Source organism: Cuculus canorus, chromosome 3 (genome assembly GCF_017976375.1).
Source record: "Cuculus canorus isolate bCucCan1 chromosome 3, bCucCan1.pri, whole genome shotgun sequence".
Taxonomy (NCBI): domain Eukaryota; kingdom Metazoa; phylum Chordata; class Aves; order Cuculiformes; family Cuculidae; genus Cuculus; species Cuculus canorus.
Genome location: NC_071403.1, coordinates 25680999 through 25705556, shown reverse-complemented (window position 1 = coordinate 25705556; position 24558 = coordinate 25680999). Strand labels below are relative to the sequence as shown.

At 37.6% G+C, this 24558-nt stretch overlaps 1 protein-coding gene across 5 annotated transcripts in view; it reads left to right on the top strand.

The window, feature by feature from the left end:
• The window catches only part of MMS22L (MMS22 like, DNA repair protein), a 95043-nt gene that overhangs the window by 49352 nt on the left and 21133 nt on the right, over positions 1–24558 (top strand). For all 5 annotated transcript variants that reach the window (XR_008448932.1, XM_054060930.1, XM_054060929.1 and 2 more), the window contains 6 exons: positions 13427–13617; positions 16664–16814; positions 19804–19946; positions 20713–20855; positions 21010–21169; positions 23381–23550. Coding sequence is in view for 4 of the 5 variants with exons in the window: in XM_054060930.1 (XP_053916905.1) it covers positions 13427–13617; positions 16664–16814; positions 19804–19946; positions 20713–20855; positions 21010–21169; positions 23381–23550 (958 nt within the window). In the remaining variant the exon portion in view is untranslated. The remainder of the gene's footprint in view (positions 1–13426; positions 13618–16663; positions 16815–19803; positions 19947–20712; positions 20856–21009; positions 21170–23380; positions 23551–24558) is intronic.

Genomic DNA, 24558 nt, shown 5'->3' with positions numbered 1-24558 from the left:
TGACTCCCAGCAGGTTGCTAGAGAGTATCCATATGCGTATCGTTTTTGATTTTCTGCAAAGGCAGCTAGAGGAACTGGAGCAAGAAAACATTTTAAAGAAAAATACTTTATTTGAACTACAACTCCTCTCACTGTTACAGCCTTGCTTTAAAGTAAGAGGAATGCAGAAAACTTCAAAGTATTTTCTCAGGCTTCCTACCTGAAAAATAAGAATAGCATAATAATAACAACAGTGTTACATTTGTAATGGTAGGACAGGTATGTTTCTGAAAATTATATTCAGAATGTCTGAAGAGATACCTGTGGGTAGTAGTACTTCTAGTTTGTTTTCAGTATTTGGGTTTTATATTGTGATACTGTTCTGTTACCTTCTCTCAGGACTTTACCCATAGGGTCTGTATCACATCTCCTGATCAGATCAGGATATTTCAACCAAGAAGGCAGCAACTCAACATTTTGATTTCTGCAGCGAGAATGGTCCTTTTACCAGTTTCTCTTGGTACTTGAGTCTAGGTGAGAACATGCTCAGAGAGAGAAACTAGATTTCTAAAGCTGTACTAGGTAAAGGAAAATGTTTAAGAGATGTAGTGAAGTTGTCCTCAGTGAATTTGTTTCAAGCAATTTGGCAAACTTTGATTTATTTTTTTTTTCTTCATAGTGTGGCTAAGATCAATTCTAATGATCTTTACATGGCCATAAATTTACTATCACATCTCTCAACTTTTCCAAGGTGAACGGCACACTTTTAAACTGTTTGAAGGAAACACTGAGCTTAAACAGGGATCCACTTCAGTACAGTATGTATCTGTTCCCTACTGTGGGGAGCCCATCAACACTGGGAGTCTATTAAGCTACTGGGCTCTCAATTATAGGAAATTGTCTGCTTAAGGTCAACCTGTTAAGCTTTAAGTTTTTTTTAGAGATCTTTACTGTATGAAAAATTACTTTTTAAAAAATAAACAGTAGCTTAGAGAAGCTAAGCCTGTCCCATCATTATAATTCTCTGTCGACTAGTATTATCCTGATCTCAGAGTCCCATGGAAGAGCTAAAGGTGGGATTTTGGAAATGACTGCGCTTAAAAATGGATTTCAGTACTGGCCTTCCAGAACCAGGTGTCTGGCATTCCAGTTGCAATGGACAGCTCTAATTTCTCATGAAAATTTTGGAAAATACAGTAAGGAATTCATACAAAAGGCTTGTAAAATTTCTTATATCAGAACCTGGGTCATTGTGTAGCTGTAGACGGTGTATGGTGGTAGGAAGCAGCCTATAGTGGTTTTGAGAGCAGCCGTGCAGAGAAGGACTCGGGGGTGCTGGTTGATGAGAAGCTCTACATGAGTTTGCAATGTGCGCTTGCAGCCCAGAAGGCCAGCCGTATCCTGGGCTGCATCAAAAGAAGAGTGGCCAGCAGGTCGAGGGATGTGATTCTGCCCCTCTATTCATCTCTTGTGAGACCTCATCTGGAATACTGTGTCCAGTTCTGGAATCCTCAACGTAAGAAGGATATGAAGCTGTTGGAATGGGTCCAGAGGAGGGCTACAAAGATGATCGGAGGGCTGAAGCACCTTCCCTGTGAGGACAGGCTGAGAGAGTTGGGCCTGTTCAGCCTGGAGAAGAGAAGGCTCAGAGGAGATCTTACAGCAACCTTCCGGTACCTGAAGGGGGACTACAAGAAAGCTGGAGAGGGGCTATTCGTAAAGGCTTGTGGGGATAGGATGAGGGGGAACGGGTATAAATTGGAGAGGGGAAGATTTAGACTAGACATTAGGAAGAATTTCTTCACCATGAGAGTGGTGAAACACTGGAACAGATTGCCCAGGAAAGTTGTGGCTGCTCCATCCCTGGAGGTGTTCAAGGCCAGGTTGGATGGGGCCTTGGACAGCCTGATTTAGTGGGATGTACCGGCCCATGGCAGGGGGATTGGAGTTGGATGATCTGTGAGGTCACTTGCAACCCTAACTATTCTGTGATTCTGTGAAGCAATGGACTGAGACTATGATGAAGGAGGTATTTATTAGATACAAGGGTACATTTTTCATGGGATAGTCAAACATTAGAAGTTTTTACATCAGTCTGTAAAATTTCCCTCCTTAGGGTTATTCAGGACTGACATTGCTTTGAGCAGAGGTTGGACCAGGTGACTTCTAGAAGTCCCTTCCAGTTTAGTTTTTTTTCTATGACTCTAGCTCTTAATAAAAAAATAAATAAATAAAAACCCGTGACCCCCCTCCTCAAAAAAATATGATGACCCATAACCACAAACAAGCCAATACAACAGAAATCCTGTTAACGTACAGTTTCTAGAAGATGACAAATTTTAGTTTTGCTCTAACAGAAGAGTTCTCTGGAAGATCATAGAATGGTTTGGGTCAGAAGGGTCCTTAAAGATCACCTAATTGCAACCCCCCCCTGCTATGGGCAGGAATACCTCCCACTAGATCAAGATGCCCATTTGCAGTCTGAAGTTTGTAACATGACATAAATCAGAAGCACTCGTTTTTTCACTGCGGGATTTCTACTTTATTTCAGTTTCCCAGATAAACTGGCATTCAGATTCTCACTGTAAATTATATTAATATATGATTCATTATAAAATAATGTGGAAGGTTTCCATATACCTTCATCAGGTTTTGAGCCAGCAATGTGCCCTTGTCACAAAGAAGGCTAGTGTTGTCCTGGGCTGCAGTAGATAGAGCATTGCCAGCAGGTGGAAGAGGTGATCCTTTCCCTCTGCTCTGCACTGGTGAGGCCACACCTGGAGTATTCTGTCCAGTTCTGGGCTTCCCAGTACAAGAGAGATGTAGACATACTGGAGAGGGTCCAGTGAAGGGCCACTAAGATGACAAGGGAAGGAGCATCTCTCATGCAAGGAGAAGCTGACAAAGCTGGAACTGTTTAGCCTGGAGCAGAGAATCCTATCAATTTATAGAAATATCTGTAGGGAGAGTGCAAAGAAGACAAGGACAGGCTTTTTTCCAGTGGTGCCCAGTAAGAGGACTAAAGGCAATGGGCGCAAACTGAAACACGGGGGGTTCCCTCTAAGCATCAGGAAACACTTTTTAATTTGAGGGTGATGAAGCCTAGGCAACAAATACAGGTTTTCCAGAGAGGTTGCAGAGTCTGCATCCTTGGAGATATTCAGAAGCTGTCTGGACACAGTCCCGGGCAAACAGTTCTATGGGCTAATGAAAGAGCTCCTGATGACTCCTGCAGGATGATCCCCCGCACCATCAATGGTGGATAAGTGTGTTTTGTCTTCTTTTAAACTCATCAAATGAGGTAACTTGCCTGCAGACTGTGCCCTCATGACTGAATGACTGCCTCTGGTGAAGAACATATTTCATGTGATGAAAAGTCATGTGATGAGCGTGCTGAGTCTCATGGAGAACCCTTGCGAAACAGCACAGTAGAGACAGAGACACATTTACTGTTCTGAAGTTTTGCATGCAGTACAGCAGTTTATTCTTGAATGTTGTCTTACTTTGATCAAAACGAATTTTAATGTCAGTCTGTTACAAAGATTGCTATTCAGAATAAGGCTTTTAGGAATTGAAATGGAGCTATTTTAAGTTCTATGAAATGACAGTGGTTTAGGTACATTAAATTTGGTTTAGGTGAGTTGTATGTTTGTGAACTAAAAAGGGGAAAGCAACAGCTTAGGATAGCATCAATTTCAACTGTATCCTGTCCATTTCCCTTTATTTTTCTCTATTTGTTCTTTCAGAGGATTAAAAAAATCTGCATCTGACCTATGCTGAATGTCTGCTTGGGCAAACTAAATGTCTTTTCAAGTGGTTTGGTTTTTTTTCTGTGTTGTTTCTTGAAAGAACTGAGCACTGGTTTACCTGTTCAAAGCCACAAGATGATTCCCAGTGCCTTGAAAAGGGCAGAATCTAGCATAGAGTGCTTGGCTGAGATCTGTGAATGGCTGAGCCCTGCCACTGAAATGACTCTACTGGGACATGAGATTTTGAGACAGTGGAGGGTCACTTTGTGTTTGTGTTCTAGTTTATACTTTGCATTAAAGATATGAAGAAAATCGCGATCTTAGCATATGCATCTTTATATACTCCAAGGGAGAAGCTTACTTGGCTGAATACCAGTGAAGGTAATGAAGGAAAATTGCTCAAATTAGCTGTCTTTTTTTTTTTTTCTGAGACTCTTCCACAAGCTGAAATGTGAACTAGTTGCACTGAATTAACACAGGTTATGTTGTCTTCACTGCTCTTGCAACCTTATCTTATTTAAACGTGGTTAGGAAAAGAAAACAGCTCGCTGGCATAAATTTGCTAGAGTGGTTGAAGCAGATGTAATATTCCCTCCCAGCAGACCTAGCCAAAGCAGGCTAGAGCTTTGTTGCTTGCATTTAAATTATGGTCATAACAACTTGTCTTTTTAGTGATGTAGTTAAACCCTTTGAGAAGGGTTAAGGAGAAAGTGCTAACTAATGTTCTGTAGCTCTAAATGTTTGGCTTTTCTGTACCTTGGTGTTTTAGGGTTGCGTGTCTTTTCTTGTTCATGTCTTTACTTTGTCTTGGAGTACAGTAAAGATGTCGGGGATTTCTTGTTCTCTCTGTATGTTTTAAAAGTATTACTGAGCGCACACAACATGCTGTCACAGTGAAGGCAGGGTTCTCTATTACTGTGCTTAGCTATAGAGAGGATTATATTACACTCTGTAACCTTGCTGAAGCCCCTTTGTACATTGCTGCTGTATTGATAATCTTCACATGATTCAGCTGCAGTTGAAAACCTTTTATTCACAGCATTAACACTTTCCATCCCAGTGAAGATGAGAATCTTTGATATCAGGACATGAGCTCTTTGATTTGCAGAAATTTTTTTATATCAGTACAGTCCTGCTGATGTTGCCTTGGACGTTTCTTCACCTGGGCATATAGAGGGAATACTCATCAAGCCTAAGCATTCAAAAATGAGTAAAACAATTTATTGACAAATGAATTAGTGATTAACTAAGGGACTGTTTTGCTGTTTGATTGCTTACAAAATAGTGAATGCTTTAGAAAAATATTTGCATTCTAAAATAAATCCACAACAACATTTCAGAGTAATTAAGAAAAACATTTCCTGGTGTTCTGCATCTAAACATAAACAGTATTACCTATACATTAGTAGATTGAAGGAGCTATAGATGATGTGTTGACATTTTGTATCTGTAATGAATGCAGACCTATTAATGAACAGCTTTCCTCTAAATGTTTAGATAAATACATAGAAAATCATAGCCCCATCCTCAGCACTGCACATTCTAGAATCCCAATTTTGGTGACACTTGCTTTACCTCTTTTTAAAGGAAATACAACCAGTAAAGAAAAATTTCAAGCTTGATTTTCTTTGTCCATATTTTTTTTTTTTGTTAGTTCTTTTCCAAATACTTACTGTTTCTGGTAGTTAAATAAGAAATGTTTCAGGAAGGCTGCTGGCCCATTTCTCTATTTAAGACCTTCATCAAACAACTGGTGGAAATTTTTTCCAAGTGTTTATATGACAGCTTTCACTTGCATCTCTTGATTATGGCATCTCTTTGTCCTGAATCATTGGAAATTTCACTGCATCCACAGTCATCTGGGAGAGTCAGAAGATCAGGACAGGCAGATCATAACGTGTTCCATGTCTCTCTTCTGCCATATAGTGCATGCAGAAAAGGTCACCACAGGAAGAATGTGATGAAAGAAGTGGTTTAATAGAGAAGGGAAACTTGTCTGTGCTTGGAGAGGTCCATTTCTTGTTCTTTTCTCTTTCCAAGTTAAAATTTTAAGCAGTTGCTGTCTGTCCTTTTTCCTGTTTGACGGATTTCTACACTTCTTCTGCAACTCCATGAGTTTTAAACTAGACTTTTTTAATCCTCTTGTCTCTGTCAAATCCGTTGTTGGTATCCTGGGAACTTTTGCTACTCTCCAGTAAAGGGTGGGAATGTTCAGGCTAATATTGCTTTAGCCTTTGTGCAATTTTTGCCTTCCGGTAGAAAAAAAGGAGTATCTGTGAGTTACACCTTGTTATTGAGACTTCTTTGTCATTCCTACATGCCACTTCTTTCCAAAAGTCCGGAAGCTGAACTCTCAAGGAGTGAATATATTTAAAATTTCGAGGGGTGGACATGTTCAGAGATGCTACAGCTTGACAAACTAACATTTCTTACTTTGAACGTTTAGTTTGAAAACTTTGAAGTGGATTAGGTCATGGTTGCTTTTGCCAATTTTAGTGATTCTGTGATTGGGAAAATGGATCGAGCCATGAGAGGTAACTGCTGATTATATATCCTAACATAGCATATTATTGTTTCCATATTGTTGTGGAAAACAAGACTGTCTTAAAACCTGCAAGTTCAGTTCACTCTTTTCTGTGCTACATGCTGTTTGTAGAGTTACATTTAAATCTAAAGAATTTAGTGAGGAACATGGATCTACCAAATTCCTCTGTATCAGTTTCAGACAAAGAGCCACATTTCTAAAATCATATTTCTCTAATGAAGTAGCTGCCACCTATGTATTACAGTGTCTTTTGGTTTTTTTTTTAAAAAAAAAAAAGCTAGGAGCATAGACTTAAAATTTGAGTAGTGTATGTTTTCCATTTTTTTGTCATTATGGGGTCAGTTGCCATGGTTATTTTTTGAGGTTGTTTTGTTTGTTTTTTTTCAATATAAACTTAAACTTGGAAAACTTAATGAAGAATGCCGATTTTGATACATTTTTTATACGAAAATGTAATCAAATGCTTTTAATTGTACATTTGATAATTTGTAGACGATACAAACAAACCCCAAACAGAAGTAGTAGAAAAAAATAGTTACTTGCAAAAATATTTTAAAAAAATCATAAAAGCTAGCTGTTGATATTGTAACTATTTAGTTACAGACAATTTGCATTTTCTGCACTAATGCACGCTCTGGTAATGTGAGAAAATATTGCTGCTGCTTTACTTGCATTATAACATTTAAAAGGATCTGTCACGTTTTTCCCCACTCTTTCTTATGTTTTATTGAACATCCCAAGTAATGTCTGAGAAATGAAACTTGGCTTTAGTCTTTAAATCACTAGAAGGAAAAATGCAGTTGTTTAAAGTGGTTAACTGTTCTTAAAATATTTGTTTATAAAGCTCTTAAAAAAACCCAAAACTTTATGTAATTTCTTGAATAGTTTTAGTAATGAATAAATATCATTTCGTTTAAGGTACTTTCTGATGATATTATTTAACTTGGGAAGGTGACCCTGAGCTAAATCGCAATGTGTGATTTGAATGCCCATGGGTTGCCCTTCATTGGTTTGGTTGGAGCAGATTATCGGGATTTCTAATATACTTTAATTACTCTGCTTATATAAATTGTCACATTAAAAGTGTCTTAACTGATGAGTCTGTTCTGTCAGTGATCCACTAATGATAGGAATATACTAGGCTCTTCCACTGAGATTTGAAGATTTATACCATCAATGAAAGAACTGAAAAGCCTCCATTTAGACCTACTGTATCTTCAGTGGTAAAGGGTATGTGATCTGTTTCTACTCAGGCAGGGATTGATGTGTGATAAATTGAAAGGATCTGTAGCCTTTTTTTATTTTGTTAATAGGCATCTTTTCAATTAAGGGAATATAATGCAAAATATGGTTTAGGATGTTTAGGGTCATGCTTCCTTGATGTACATGTGGAAAAAAAAAAACAGAAAACCAGTATGGTTGGGATTTTTGGGTGGAGGAAGGTGGAGTATCTTCTAGCAATGATTAGCTAAGGTTTTATAGAGAAGCTTTCCTAATTGAAATGCTGCCCCAAGGTCTGTGTGTCTCTTACAGCCTAAGCTAGCTGCCTTGATATTTTATTTATCTCACTCTCTATATAGCTACACGCATATAAATGAGTCCTTTAAATTATGGTCTGAAGCACCTCTGTCCTAGAGTGTTATGGTGATTTAGGCCCCTCTTGACCTTTTACTCCTGAGCACCAGGGCCATCTGCCTGCCTGCCAGCTCTGTTCAGATGAGCTGTGAGGATACCAGAACTTGGAAGACTTCTGCTCTCAGGTGATGTAGAGGGTCTTCTAAGATACAATGGCCTGATGGCCTGCAGAAGCACGTCCAGTTGAGCAGTGACTTGTTTGGCACATATACAGCATGCGTGTCTTATAAAACTAACCCCTCTTGTCTCCTGTGTGGGACTTTGTCTACTTTTAGCCTACAGAAAATATAAAGTCGGGGATTGAATCTGATCTGATTCAGTGTCATGAAGAACAGATATCTGTGTTCCTGGAACCAGAGTCGCACTGCTGAAAATGTGTACTTGAACACGTTTGGTTGTTTAATTTTTATAAATAACAGACAATAGATAATCGGAAAAATTAAATATCTCTTACCTAGTGGTTAGGATGTGATACAGAGAGGAAAGAGTGCCATGGGCTCCAAGTCCTTGTTCTGGGATTTTGTATTTTGATCCAGCGATTGACTTAATGTAAAACTCGCAATTCGAGAGCAGAGGCTGAACCCCCAACCTGTCTATCAAAAATGGACCTAGGTGCTCTCTAGGCCGTGACTCGTTGGTTGTTATATAAAGAAAAAGTGCATTCTAGGTTTGAAAATAAAGGTACTACTGCACTTTGTGCAGTCTGCTTTTCTTGGTGTTAGTCATGATCAGCTTTCTGGGCCCCAGTAGACTGAGATTGCTAGTTAGATGCTCAGCTGAAAGCATTCGTGTAGCTGAATTGCTGGGGAACTTGCCAGTCAAAAGAGCGTGATCTAAGTGAGCGGTTTGGGGAATTAGATTCAGGAGTCTGAGGTCTGTTTGTGCCCTGCTTTTTAACTGTTACATCCTTTTATGCCTTTGGATCTCATCCAACATCTAAGACGTGGCACTTTGTGTATGCTTCACATTGTTGTGTCTCATGAAGGCATGTTTGTAACAGTGATAGGTATGATGTTGTGCAAGTCTGCTCTATAAAAAACTTAAGCAGACATGGATGAATTAAAGCATTTGATAAAAATCCTGGATGTTGCAGTTGTGGAAAGTATTATTCTTCCCTACCACATCACACCAGTCAATGATGATTATACACACATATGTAACCAGGCATATTATTCAGACATCTTTTTTGCAGTAAACATTTAAACACAGTTTATTGTGGATTATTGGTGGAAATTAAACTGGAGGAAGAACACTGAAATGTGATTTAATAAATACTGATCTGATGGAGGTGTGTTAATGTATCATGATTTTTATAGTTCTGTTTGTACAGTGAGCAGTACAGCTCTGTGGTGGTGGTGATGCTTTCACTATGGCTTACACAATACTGACGTTTCTGTTATAAATGGGGGGCGGTGTCCAAATATTTCTTTCAATGGATGAGAAAGTTTGGTTTTGGCCTTAAGTGTTTCACTTTGTTTATCCTTCTGAAATATTTTTAATTCTGTAAAAGTGGGTTAAAATTCTGTGCTCTTTTGGGTTTGGGGTGGAGGGGGGGTCAGTTATCAGAGTGAAAAGATTGTTGCTCTAATATGAAGAAACTTGATAGATAGTTGGTGCATATATTGCGCATATGGAAACAAGCGATTCTGATTTGAGGTGGGCTTACTTCTTGTCCACTTGCTGCTGCTGTCCTCCAGTCTCGGTATTCTGGGTGCTACATAAAGGGATATAAAAAAGAAATTGTGTCCCAAATTGCTTAGAAACAGATTTAAAAGAGGACTTAGATGTTTGAAACAGATTTCAGTAGAATTTAGTCACCTTTCTTCATGCATGTTTCATTGAACAACCTGAATCTGGAAGTGTCTCAGAGTCTGTAGTTGACTGTTTTAACCACTGAAGTTCCCTAGGTACCTAAACTTGCATGCCCAGAGACACTGTAGTAAAGCAAAGATAGGGAGAATGTTTGGAAGGAAAATCTCCAAATTAAAGCATTATTCAAGTTCCATTGATCTGCAGAGAGCACAAAACTCCTAGTATCTGCCTTTGAATTTGAGAGTGATGATGTTTTGTTTCATTTTACTTTATTTGAGTTTTCCTTGAAAGAACTGATGTTAGTAGTTGAAATTCTGTGCATCAAAGACATTTATCACTTCAGAAATACTCATGTATCTCTAACCCATCTCCCTAGGTTTATCTAAGGGTGTTGGTCCTGCAGGTGTTGTTTTTTAATTATTTATTTGTTTCAACATTAAAAGGTCATTCATTTCCTTTAAAAGGAGTTTCCTGAGCTTAGTCTTGGCTGTACTGGGCAGCTGAGTACTTTGGATGCTGTGGCTGACCTAATCTGGTCTGGGAGCAGAGAAACTGGAAGTACAGTCTGTGAAGAAACCAGTGCCTGTCTTTATAGTCTGGCTGGGCCTGAGGATGGGTGATAGTATGTATCCCTGGCCATGCTAATAGGAGGAGCGAGGTTTTCTCTCATGCTGGGGAGTTCTGAACCCTTTCAGATCAAATTAAATGCTGTGGTATGAAGTCTGGATACCAATATGGAGCCAGTGCAGATTATGGAATAGTAGTGACTTGAGTTTCTGTTGTGTAGACAGGCTTCTGCACTTTCTGAATTTTACTTTTCCAGCTTGACCTGAAGTTTCACTACATTTTAGTTAAACAGGCTTGCAAAGGCGTGGTTTATGTTTGCAAAGTTATGGTTCATGATTGTAATATTTGCGTCCAGATAAATGGCTGCAGTTCCTTGCCCACATGTAGAAAATAATCCTGCATATTACTGCTGTACCTGTACATCCAGCACAATCCACATCCAGGTACAACAAACATTCCCTGCTTTTGTAAACCCAGGGTTTATTTGATTTGATGGCAAAATGAAAAAGCACACCTCTCTTTACAGAAGTAGGAAATCCACAATTTAAAACAAATAAAAAATGCACCAATTTAATACCATTGTAACAAGCCAACTGATGGTTCCAGAGCTCTTAACTACATGTATATGGTTTCAGAAATGGAATGATATTTGATGGCATGCTTGTCTAGTGTTAGAAAATTGTAGAAGCCTGAACAAAAAGTAAAATGTATTTATCCATATTTTAGGGAATTTAAAAAAATTGCTTGTTGGTAGAAGTAGTTGCCTACATCAGCGGCAGCACATATTGATGCGCCATCGATCTTAAGCATTTACCTTATTGCAAGCAATTGTGTAGGTTACTATGAATAAACATAAATACTGATTTGTATGTGTTACCCTTCCACTGACACAGAGATGTATTACCTTACTTTGGAAGTCTGTACACCCTTCTATTTTGCATAGATGGCTAAAGGAGATTCAAGGCACTCTTCTTTGGAGAGGCAACTTAGAGGAGAGAAAAAGGTCTTTGTGTAATTTTACAGTGTAATCTGGATGTAAGTAGGGCAGAATTTGGTCCTGTAAGTTTCATTCTCTGTCCTATAAAGCATTGTGCTTTCCTTTCTTAACAAAATAAACCAAAAGAAACTCTTTATGTTTTTACTGTTAAACATTTTTTTTGTAGTTGGCAAAAATATATTTTTAACTTGCTTATTTAGACCTGCTTCTACTTTTCCGTTGTTTGTCCTTTAGACCTTGCTGTTTCTGCACCTTTTTCTTTGTCCTTTTTTTAATAAGGGGCACTCCCAAGGAAGTATTGCCTGACTTTTTATTCTAATCTCGCTTCTATTTCAATTTATGTTGACTTGGAGAATATGCCTTGTAAATAGGAATACCAACTGGCATACTGAATATAATCCTCAGTTTCTAAGCATTGATTGTTTTCACAGCATCTTTAAAGGGTAAGCTGTCTTACTATCCAAATATCATGGCTGGGAAACTGAGGCTAACAAAGGCTGTTTGATTTATATGAAGCCACAAAGGGAATAAATATTGGTTTAGAATTCCTGGCTTCTGTTCCTGTGTTTGGATTCGCACTGTTTCTCAAAGAAATATTTGATTCCTCCTAATGCTACGCATCCTTCCATGTCTGTTAAATGTAGCCATTCAAAAAGTAGCTGGTACTCAGTTCGCTCTCTGTCCTGTTGAAACTAATGGGTGCCTACAGGCAGGCATAAGGTACCGTTACCTTTGACAGCCAGTATATTTTATCTTTTAAATTATGCGTTAGGCAAAATTTTTGGATACTAATTTGATATAATGAGATGCACTTCTAATATCAACCCTAGTACGGGAAGGCCTTCCAGCCAGCCTACTCTTTATTTAAAATTATTCCTTTTCAGATGTCCTAATGAGTGCTGTGAGTTGTCTAATTCTTTCATAATTTTCCCACATTCCCAGAAGGGAACTAGAAGATGGAGGTTTTTTCTATTTTTGTTTTGGTTTATTTCAAATTAGAGTGAGCACAGAATTAAGATCTAGGGGGAAGTGTTTTGTGAAATACTTGCTATTGTAAGAATGGCAATTTAGGAAAAAAAATTATAGTCTACAACTGTTAGTGTTAAGGGAAGTCTCAATGCCTCTGCTGTTTGCCATTATCTTATAAATATCTCGACTCTGACTTTACAGTGCTGTTTATAGAATTTAATAAAGCAAATGTAATAATGCTGCCTGTGCTTTAATGCACAATCTCAATTGAGTTGACCAGAAGATAAATAGGAACAGGAATGATAGTGCGTTCCTACAGATTGTTTTTAATAAGCATGTTATTTAGTTGATCAGCCTGGTGCAATAGTGCCTCCTATCCTACTTTACCAGACAAATTTATTAATGCTTCCTCCCCCCCTCCCAATTTCTCTGAGAACATTGATTCCCTGCAGACATATCTCTATTAAACCTCTAGAAAGTCACAACTTCCAAATTAGATTAAGTAGCAGGAATGGTACTAGAAGAATCAAAGAAAATTGAGTGTGTTATTGAATTCATGCCACATTGTCTCAGGAAGAGATGGGAGTTATGTGTAGTGGTAACTTTTGTCCTTACTGTACTAACAAAGCTGTGGGCATTGCTGTCAAACCTAATCGTCTGCAGTGCATCAGGATAAAATGAATCTTTTCTTTTATCAAAACTTGTACCAAGTGAGCTCTTACAAATGAGAAGTAGGTTTCAGAAGGAAGTTTTGCAATTGATCAAAATCATTTGCAATTATTTGCTGTACATAAACCTATCCTAAAAACCCTACTGACAAAAAATTTAAAAAGCATCTGTCTTTTGATTGTAAGCAGACTTGCTTGTCATGCTAGCAGTTGCAAAATGCAGATATTCATTTTAAAGCTGCCTATTTCTCATTTTGATCTGACATATTAAAAAGCATATAATTAATGGTTGACATTAGTAATTAACATTAACTTTATGGTGCTTAATATGCCATCATTCATCCATCAAATAACTGGTATGCATAATATCTCTGCATAAAGGTTTTAATTGCACGAAATGATCCTTCAGTTTTCAGGCTCTACAGTTTAAAGTAGTTGTAAATGCATTTTAAAAGATGTGAATTTTCATTTATTGAATGTAAACATTGTTTTTCTTTCTCCCTAGGAGTGTGCACAAACGTGTAAGCCACGGACTTCAACCAGGGAACACGGCCCCAGAGGCGCAGCTTCCATTACTGGCTAAAGAGCACCACCTTGCTGTCGCCAGTGCTCTCTGGAGAAATTTCTTTCCCTACTTGAAGAGCCAGAGAATGTCACAGATACCACATTCCCCACAGCTTGCTGATACAGCTGCAGGTTAGCATTGACGTTCCCTGCGACTACTGGATTTGGTGCTGTTTTCTGGGTCACAAATTTTCAAGAATTTTTTTTTTTATTTCAGGATAGATATTCTTCTATGTAGTAACTGAAATATGCATAAATGCAAGAAGTAGATTTTATGCTAAATATTTTGACAAGAAGAAATATTACAGTGTTGAATTACTTGACAGAATACAAACAGATTGGGAACCCCAAAGGGGTTTGAAGCTATACAAGCCTGACTTCTTTTTCCATACTAGTCACAGATCATAGAATCATTAGGTTGGAAAAGACCTTAATCATCAGCTTCAACCGTACCTGTCTACTACTAAATTATGTCCAGAAGCACCTCATCTACCTGCCTTTTGAACACCTCTAAGGGATGGTGACTCTATCACCTCCCTGGGCAGCCTGTTCTAGTGCTTGGTAACACTTTGTGAAGAAATTTTTTCTTACGTCCAATGTAAACTTCCCCTGACACAGCTTGATGCCATTCCCTCTTGTCCTGTCACCTATCACTTGGGAGAAGAGACCAACACCCACCTCTCTGCAACCACCTTTTAGGTAGTTGTAGAGAGCAATAAGGACTCCCCTCTGCCTCTTCTACTCAGGGCTAAACAGTGCCGGTTCTCTCAGCCACTCCTTGTAAGACTTGTTCTCCAGCCCCTTCACCAGCTTCATTGCTCTTCTCTGGATGCGTTCCAGGACCTCAATGTATTTCTTATAGTGAGGGGCCTAAAACTGAACAGAGTATTCGAGGTGCAGCCTCACCAGCTGAGTGGTGAGGCTTCACTTCCCTGGTCCTGCTGGCCACACCATTTCTGATACAAAGTAATAAAGCTACGCAACATGTTACACGAAATAACTGAGAATAACTTCTTCTACTATATTTAGAATTTATATCTTTTTGTAAAAACTTATATAATTTTGTGTTGAACTATTCTTTTCATTGTGGCTGCAATTCAGACCAGTTTTTTCAAAATAATATTTTATGTTTTAGGACAATTTTTAAAAAGTTGATTACTTGACTATTGTTTTGTGCTGAACCTGTGTGGTCATGGTCATAAAATCATTTCAGAATTTGTTTTAATTATTTATCTTGCCTTACACTGAAGAGTTTTAATGTTGAAGTACAACATTCTGTATATATGTGAACTCTGCAATGAGTCAGCATGACAGTGAAATAGAAAGAAATCCCAGTTTGATCTGTAACATCAGTGACTGGCATTGTAGTCTGTAGTTACAATGAAATCTTGTATCCATTTAACTAAAATTTAGAGAAGTGAGATGTGAAATATTTTTTTCCTCTTCATGATGTGAATTAGACAAAGTTGTAAGTTCAGAAGTACTCAGTTGGTAATAGAAAAGTTAAAAGACTCTTCATTTAAATCATCTCTGCAGTAGTTAGGTAACGTTAATGAAAGAGGCAGCACGCAGTGGTTGTGGTCTCACACTGCTGAAGCTTGTATGGGAAACAGCAATACAAATCAAAGGAAGAGGTTGTTAATGTCAAAACTTTCATTCATTTCCTACAGTGCCATATCTTTTTATTTTATATTAACACAGTGAAACAGCAAGAACAACCTATTATAAACTCTGCTTAGAAGTAGGGGAGTGCAGTTGTGACCTGCTTTATAGAGATGTGTTAGGCAGTACTGCAGAGGAAGGCAAACCCTTCCCACACAGTGTGAGCTTCTTGCCTTAGAGCTTGCAGCCCAGAGGAGAGAGCAGCTGTGACAGCTCTCCTGCTCCCCCTGCCAGGCAAATAGCCTGGACTCGCATTGTCGTTTGTTTCCCACTTCTTCCCCACCCATGTTATGACCCATGCTGCAGAAACAGTGTGATAATCTGGAAGAAGGCCGGCACAAATTGCTTGCTCACCTGATGCAGAGTGGAGATTGTGTATGACCTCTTTTTTTTATTTCAAGGCACATAAGGAAATGTGAAGTCCTTCATAGCTTAAATCTGTCCTATACTATTTCTGTCCTATATCATAGTCTGTCTGTATACCAATAACTGAAATAGCTTCATTGTTGTTTCTGAAAACTAGCCTTTTCTGTCTAATTCAAAGTCAGCTTCTCAATGCATGCAGTTTTAGAAATCATTACTTTAATAAATTCATATTATATTTATATTCAACTTGAATCGGAGAATTTGGGAACTAGTGAACCCCTTTATTTCATTGTCCTCTAAAGGCAGTTTTCCTGACTCATCTGATGCCTCTCATTTCCAATAACCTAGTAACTGCTCAGCGTTTCGGTTTACATTTTCTTCCTGAGTTTAAATGCATTTGTCATTTGGAACATGAAGAATGTGCTATGTTTTTTATGCTGGTGGCATTGGATACAGACTCCACAGTGACTTAACAGAAACAGTAAAAGGTTATGCTTCATTAACAAAAACTCTGCACTGAGTACTGTCTCGGTTTCTAGATATACAACTGTTGTATGAAGATCCTTTTTTCAAGAATAAGCTTGTCTGTAGTTCGTTACTTATACAGTAACTTCTGATATATGAAAGTCTGCTCTAAAAATAAGAAGGTATCAACTTTTACTGTGTAAATTCTTTCCAGATACAGTTCTTCACTGAGAAGTGTGTAAAACCAAGTAAGCAAATAAATAAAACTCAACCCTGTAAAGCACAGTAATACTGATGCGTACAATGGAAGAAGTGGTGGGTAGAGGCCAAGAACACAAAAAAATCAAGTTTTTAAGACATGTTTTTTTATTGCAAAGGGGGTAAAGCTATGCCTTCATTATTTATAATGTGTTTTCCTGAATATATTATAGATTACGTATGTTTGGTTCCATTTTCCCTCCTCTGTATTCAGTGTGTCGTGTTGACTTACAAACTCCTTGGGACTCATCAGTTTAAACATGTTTACAAACGCTATCTGTTAGAGTTGCCCAGTTCTACTTGAGATGTCTGGTACTCCCATACTGCACATTATTAATCCTAATTATTTTTCAGTGCTTTTTAGTGGAAGAGGTACTTACTGAGAAACAATTAACATGATGCCATGTTTTTCTTTCTTTAAAATCAGGCTTTACTCTGTTAGCTTTGGATATCCCCAGCAAAGCTCTATCGGAACTCCAGCCACAGCCTGTTCTATCAATGATGCAGCTCTTTGGGTGGGATGATATGGTGTCGCCTCAGCTGGTGTCAAGATATCTAAGTCACCTAATTCAAAACAGGTAAAAAATTGTGACTGCTTGATCTTCCAGTACCTTCTCATTCCTTCATTAGACTTGTGGAAAATGTTGCTTCAAACAGTGATGTTTCATTAAGGTGGTCCAGGTTCTTTGCATCTGATGAAGTTCCAGGTTACTTCAAATCGTCTGGGAAAATTCACAGGGGATAGTGGGTGTTATTCGGGCGAGGTTGTTTTTATTTTATGTGTAAATAGCTTAAGAGACTCAAAATTTGTCAGGAAGATAGGCAAGTATTTTGAAAAAGTTATTTGTCTTTATATAGCAAACCACTGGAAACAGCCTTGTTACTAACAGTCTTTGGAAAATGGAGACCTAGGCAATATCTTCAGAGAAGTACTTCTGTGAAGAGCAGTGCTGCATCAGTGAAATGCCTGAACTCATAACCTATTTTTAATTTGCAGGTATAGTTATCCACCCTTTCTATTTTTGCTGCTCTTGGGCAAAGTTGTTACAGTCTAGCAATGCAGTAGCCTCCTGCCCTAGCTGCACTTGAAGTTGAATAATGTAAATTTTAGAATTTCTAGTTAATAGTACTTGTCTTATTTTTCCCTTACCAGTTACACTTAACACAAAAACTTAACTCTTACAAAGAGTCAAGATAAACATTATCATAGAAAGCTGAAGTTGCTATATAGTGAGTATTCAATGTGTGAATATCTTGATTTCTTCAAAATGAAGTGCTGTAGGAAGCTGAAGAGGATGGATTGGGCAGTATTGAAAGTAAAAAATCTTAAGAAAATGCATGCATTAAAACTTTGGTTTTGACAAGCTTGGAACACTTTCTGAGTGCATATTAATGTTAATGTAGCTCACATTTCTGAGACCTGCTAATTGCATGCTTTACATTAAATAATAGGTTTAGAAAACGTATCACATTCCTGTTTTACATGCCAGGGTTGGATTTTCATAGAATCACAGAATGGCTTAGGTTAGAAGTGATTTCTTGAGATCAGGTTGTCTGACTTGTCCAAGGCTTCTGATCAAGCAGGGTCAGCTAGAGCAGGTTGTCCAGCACTCTGTTCTATTAGAATTTTATATACTTGAGAAATTCTAATTGCTTTAAGTAGGCCTCTATGAACTTGAGATAGGTTGATGGTGGTGGTGGTGGTTGTTGTGGTATGGCTTTTCTTCCACTCACCCTGCTTCCAAATCAAGCTTTGGAAGCAGGGGAAGTGAGAGATGGGAGAGGGAGTGTTCCTATGTCAGACTGTATTTGAAAGTGAAAAACAGTGCTCAGTTTTAGGGTATATATTGTACTAAGAAGCATATCTGTAAATCAGGTAAAGGCTATTTCAGTGTGATAAGCAAGGATAAGGCTGTGGCCTTCCTGGAGGGCGATACTAAAAGAGATGGAATTTAGTTCCTTACATGTCAGTTTGGAATTCAGGAGAGGAGCACTTAGTCCTCTTATTTGCCCTATTTCTCTTGTGTCATCTTTATAGGGTAAGTTTCATGCAAAGTTGCAAATACCTAGCTAAATGAAATAAGAGGTATATAAATGCCCATTTATAGTCTGAATTTTGTTACTCTTCAAGTGAGATCAAGAAAAATATTTTGATGGCTAAACTGGAATTTTGGTATAATTTATGTGCTTAAGACTAATTACCAGTTCCCACAGCAAGCACTCAAGTGATAGCAGTTACTTTAGTAATCATTAAGCACTTGACGTATTGCTGTATATGTATCCACAGATACATTGCTGTGCTGGTTGAGGTAACATTTACTGCATTTGGAACCATGGCTGGAGCATTCTTGTTCCCAAGTGTTTGGGAACTGCCATAATTTCATCTAAAACACAGTTAGCATTGATGTTAGTTACCTGTTGTATACTAGTTGAAAGATTAGATCGCTTCTGCAAGAATTTAGAAAACCCAAGTCAGTGAGTCTCGCACTCTGAGGGAATTCAAACCCTTGTTTACAAATACCACCTTCATTACAGTTGAAGCATCTAGGACTGAGCAGGGAGGAAATCTCTCAAATAAAAGGTATAACTATTTTTAAGAAATTTCACTGACCTGAAGCACACATGGGGCTCATGTGATAGGAATTGCTAACAGGGTGCAGAACAGACTTGCTGTCCATTAGCAAAGAGTTACTTCAGAATTAATGGTGAGGGGCTGATATGTTTGGGAAAAAGTGACTACAGCAGTTACTCTGGGTGGTGAGACAAGTAAAACTTTGGGACTACTGAACAGCAGAGTAGAGGGATCGTGCATTGAGTGTTGATGGTGCCATTGACTCCAGCCTGACAGGTGGCTAGTAGAAGAGTAGAGAGTGTTTGAATGAAAGTATGTACAGCAAGTTTGCTCTGTGTGGGAATGTGCATACTTTGTATACATACATAAATGCATCCATAAGTGTACATCAAGTATAGGGGAGTTCTTTCTCATCTGCAAGGTGGCTTTTTGTGTTTCCCTTTTTGATCTGTTTCTAACGTGATATATCTTTATTTACTAGAGCAGGTCTTCGTTTCTTTGTCTTTATGTAGTTATAACTAAGGAGATGTCTGAGTAGTGTGGAGCACCTGAGCTAAGCTTGTATGAAAGCCTGAAGTAGTTAAGATGAAATTCTGCGTTGATTTAGATAAAATATTTCCAGCATTGTATATTGTCAATTTAGATAATACTGTCAAATTACCCTTTGTTAGATTATGGCATTTCCCACTGTGTGATTTTCCCCCATCTGTTTTGTTTTATGTAGCAAAAACATATGTATGTGTGTATATATGCTCGTACATTGCCATGTGTGGCATTACCAATTTTATGATGTTCTCTGCACTCAGGCATTCAGGATATTGTGAGCAAGGTCTGTACAGTACACAAAAGGGATGACAGTTGGCCTTTCTGTTACTTTATTTCTAATGGTTTCTGTACCCCATTTCTATATATCTACAGCCAAATGAGACACTGACACCTTTTTGCATACTTTTATTAGATATCTCTGCCTTTTTTTTCCTCTTCTACCTGTGCAGTGCGCTGTGTGAAGCTTTTTCTAGTATGGGATATATATCCTATGAAGCCCTGACAGTACGTTCTTGGTTTCGATGTATTTTGCAAATGTTCATAGATCAACCAAGTGGTACGCTGGCCAAGACAGATGCTGAGCGAACAGTTGGTAAGTGTTCACATTTCCCTAATGTTTGCAGTAACGTTTCTATATTGCAAAACTGGCAAACATTTTCAGCTAATTACAAAATGTATTTTTGTTTGTATTCCTTTACTTTTACCTAATTATAAAATGTGTTTCTTTACACTGCTTGTGCTATTTATTGATAGTTTGCCTGCTCTGCATATGACAAATTTATCATGAATAAAGTTGAAGAGCTTGTTTCCTTGGAAGCAAAGAACAAGAACTTGCTCCCAAGGAGAGAAGCTATTTTTCCCCTATGGAGAAACTGCTCTGAAAAAGTGAGAATTTGAAGTAAATAGTCAGAAGTCGTGCTGTGAATGCCCTAAAAGAAAAGGTAAAAAAAATTAGTTGCAAGGAATTCTTCCCTTTTCTATATTGGATGTTTTGCTCTCTTAGAGCAATACTTCTTCATTTCTATAAAACACTGCAGTTCTAATTATTTGTAGAACATATCTTGTAGTGACTGTTTTTCGTACCCATTTTGTAGATTTTGAAGAAAACCATCAGTAAAGTGAAAGACTTGGTTATGCATACTTTAAACTCTTCATTCTTGCATATCTGTATTAGAAACATAACTAGTTTAGACATACATTGTCTTTGACATCTCGCACTGTTAGATGTAGTTGGTTGTAGAGTCCTTGTATTTTAGACACTTTAAAATAAAGTTTCATTTTATTAATTTGGGACTAAAGTAAATCAAAAAGTGTAACTGTATAATATATTTACTGCTATGCTCTCTTGTAACAAACAGGGAAAGCCTATATGGAGCAGCTGACTGAAATGACAAGACTGATTTTTAAACTCTCAGAAGTAGAAAAGATTCTTTCCAAGGCTGGTGTTGAAGAGTCAGTTTCTAAGCAAGACCCTAAAAATGCTCTTGTTCAGTTCATTAAGGTGCAGTACATTTCTGTGTTAGTTTCATGGAACAATTTTTGGTGTGAGGAATTGTGCATCAGACTTTGGTGTATGTAAAGAAATTACTCATGCAAACCTGGTAAGAGACTTAGTAAGTTCATTTATATTTGTTTCAATGTTTATATTTTCTCAGGCTGTTGGAAGAATTTACAGTGGCCTTCAGACACTCCCTGAGAAATCTGCCATGGTAGCAAAGACTTTGGAGTATTTAGGTGATGTATTAAAGTATGTAAAACCTTATCTGAAGGCAAAAGGGCCTCCAGAAGGTCTGCAACTTACATACTGGATCATAGGTAATTATTTTGCAACCTCTTTTTTTTTTAGGAGATAGTTTTAAAGACTCAGTAAAATGTGATTTTTAATACTTTTTTTCCCCTCTCTACTGTCCATCTTAATGGTTTAAAAAAGCAAAGTCAGCAAGATGTTAAAGTTGGGCATTTATTTTTCTTTTGCTTTTTATCCTGATAACTATTGTCCTTGTGGTTTGGGGTTTTTTATATAATTACCCATCCAAATCAGTGTTTTCAGCAGTAGGATGTTTTCATGTCTTTTACCACTGAAAACCATCTGTTTTGCCTAAACAAAACCAGAAACAATAACAAGTCAGTGAAGCAATATTATGACATCCTACGCCATTATTTACTGGAGTTATGACAGTGGACAGGTTTGCTCAAGAATGTATAGCTAACATCCTTTTAACTGCTTCTCTTACTTACTCTGTGCTTTTTAAAGCTCAAATTCTAGTATTTGTTCATGAATATGTAGAACCATTGATAGGATGGAAAAATGAGTGCTCTTTATTATGAATTAATTTGCCAATCTGACCTATTTACCTTTAAAAATAGGGTAAACCCTATATATCTTAAAGACAGAGGTAATGATTTGCGTGTATGCACAGTGCACATCATGATTATAAGGAGTACAGAGCCGTGTGTGACCATGATGCAAAAGGTGCGTCAAATGTAATGAGATTTGAGTTTTGGAAAATACTTCTCTATTGCAAGATCTGCATATTTTTATATATGTCATCCTTGTAAAGTATTGTTAGATTGGTATTTTCTGTTCTTTGCAATAGGAAATGATTATTCTTCAGTGACGCTGTTGTATGCAAGAAATTGTCCTTTATTTTTAGTTAAGAAAACATAAAAATTGTTTAAAAGAAGAAAGTATTTAAGCATATTTCAGTCACTACTTCACATTCTGTGGGCTTCTTAAATTACAAGGACAAAGCAAGAAACTTAACAAATCGAAACACCTCTAGTCTGTGGTCAGATTGTCTCCTACTGTCCCATACATCACAGCAGTGATAACAGAAGGAGTACTTTTAGCAGGAATGAGCATGTTTCTTTCAAAACAGAAAGCTTAGACAACGTTATTAGAAGTATTGCTAAGTGATCATTCTCTTTCTCTATGATTGATCATTGTGTTTTCTTTCACTCCACAAGATTAATGTTGTTTTGTGGTGTTTTTAGAGATGGTAATGGATGACTTTTATAGATTCATAATATCTCGTAGCAGCCTACTTTTGATCTTTTTTTTTTTCAAAGTCTTAAACAAATTGCGGGGGGATGTTCCTGTACTTTTAACCCAGCAAAATTTCTCGCTTCTAATTTATTATACACTTAGGAATGTCTGTTGGAACTACTAAATAGGAATCTTAGTTTGTTTATTCTCTATTTTGAGTATTGTCACTCACAAGTACAGAGTTATTTTCTCAAGAAAATTGCACTTCACCTGCAGTAAAGATGTTTCTCAAAGTCAGGGTATTTACACATCAACACCTTTTTGCTATTTTGTTGCAACTCAAAAGCAAGATGTTAAAACTGGCTCAACATTGCACAAGTATGTACTAATGTGTTGATGAGAAGAAGAGAGATGTTCTCCGAGGCCCTCACTTTGTGGACTGGACCCCACAAATATCTGAAGAGAGTGTGCTGGTTTAAGGGAGTTTGCTGCCTCTCATTCTTTTAGATCTGCCAAACTAGATGCGCTAAATAAAATTTAAAAGATTCTTCATGGCTTCCTAGTGTTAAATCATTTTATTAGTAGTTGCTGATATGGCCACAGTGGTGTTAGACAAACTTGAAGGGAAGGCAAATGTAGCATTTCTCTGTAATAAGTGATGAATACAAACAGTAATGTACAAATTTAAGTGCACTTGTGCTGTGTGATAGTCTTTTGTTTCCAGATTAGTTTAATTTTTCTGCAGGGGTGTGGGAGACTACCCTTTCTTTAATGTTGCTCTGCTTTTCCTAAAGCAGCTTCACTTGCCTAAAAAACTTGTAGTTGTAATGTATTGAATCAATTTAGTACTTTTATTTTGTTGAACTGTATAAATAGACTTTAAGTCTCTTTCACTGGCCTTTTTCAGTTTCAGAGACATAGCAGTTGCTGTTACTACTTTTGGATTACCTAATTAAACATAATGGCTTCTTTATGCTTTCCCAAATTATTTATTTTTCCCGACTAAATTGCTTTGGGATTTCTTGATTCTTTTTCAACAGGATGTCTGGTAAAGTTCTGGGCACCGATACTGGCTACTTCCAAAGCACAGCAACTCTTGTTCCGCATCGTGGATTGCTTGCTGCTGCCACACTCTGTGCTCCAGCATGACAAAGAGCTGCCTGTGGCTTTGCTGTCTGCCATTCAGGAAAGTCTACCCCTTTATCTTCAAGTAAGTATTGGACTCTATTATCAGCAGACAAAGGTATCTTCACGAAGAGGTTCATATTGTAGAGGATGTTTTCTTTTTCCTTAATCAAAACAAGCGTTGACTGAATTTAAACCAGCATCAAGAGGAGATTTTTGTTCATATGGAAGCGGCAAGAAAAATGCTGCTCCACTGGACTTGTTCTCCTTACATGCAGCTATGCTTTGGTATGGTCCAGAACTGCTATTTTAATTGTTGTAAAAACAGTAGCTTTTAGCCAACCTGCTGCTTACAGTGGTCTCTGATGTGAGACCACAGTGGACCAAAATAATCATAATATGTAGCAAGACACTTGTTGGGATGACAAGAGCGCACAAACAAATGTTTTAAATAATCCTTCAGTTGACTAACTGTAGATAATTAAAGATGAGCTACTGTTCTCATTGCTCTTAGGAACAAGAGACAATCCTCTGTGTATCATAGCACTGTTTTTATTTTAATTGAAAGTTTGAGAATGTGTTTTGCTTAATCAAATTCCTGCTGCTTACACTTACACGACTAAAGCCTCCTTGTCTGTTATTTCTCCTGTTCTTCCCTGCGCTTATTTATCACTCTTGAAACTCTAAGGTTTCTTGATGCTGTAGGAAGAGTCTAATACCTGCAGGCAAGGAAGAGAAAAGAATATATTTTCTAAATATAAAATTTTAAATAGTTGTACTTGTAAATTCTTGGTTCTTATTGTCTTACTATTTTCCGTTCCACCTTATTCTTCATTTTGATTGCAGTCTTAACTGATTACTTTACAGGACTGTATTGTGAAACAATGCACTGGTGACATTGTAAACATCCCTCAGATTTATTCCTTTCAATAGTTACATTTTGATCAATGGCATGTCATAGGGAAGTGAATAAGATTATATAATGCTGTGCAGAATATGACTTGCTTTGCTGCTTTGTAGGTATTTTCAGAAGCTGGATTGTCTGGACACTGATATTACCACAGAGAATGGCTGACTGCTTTCTAATTCAGTG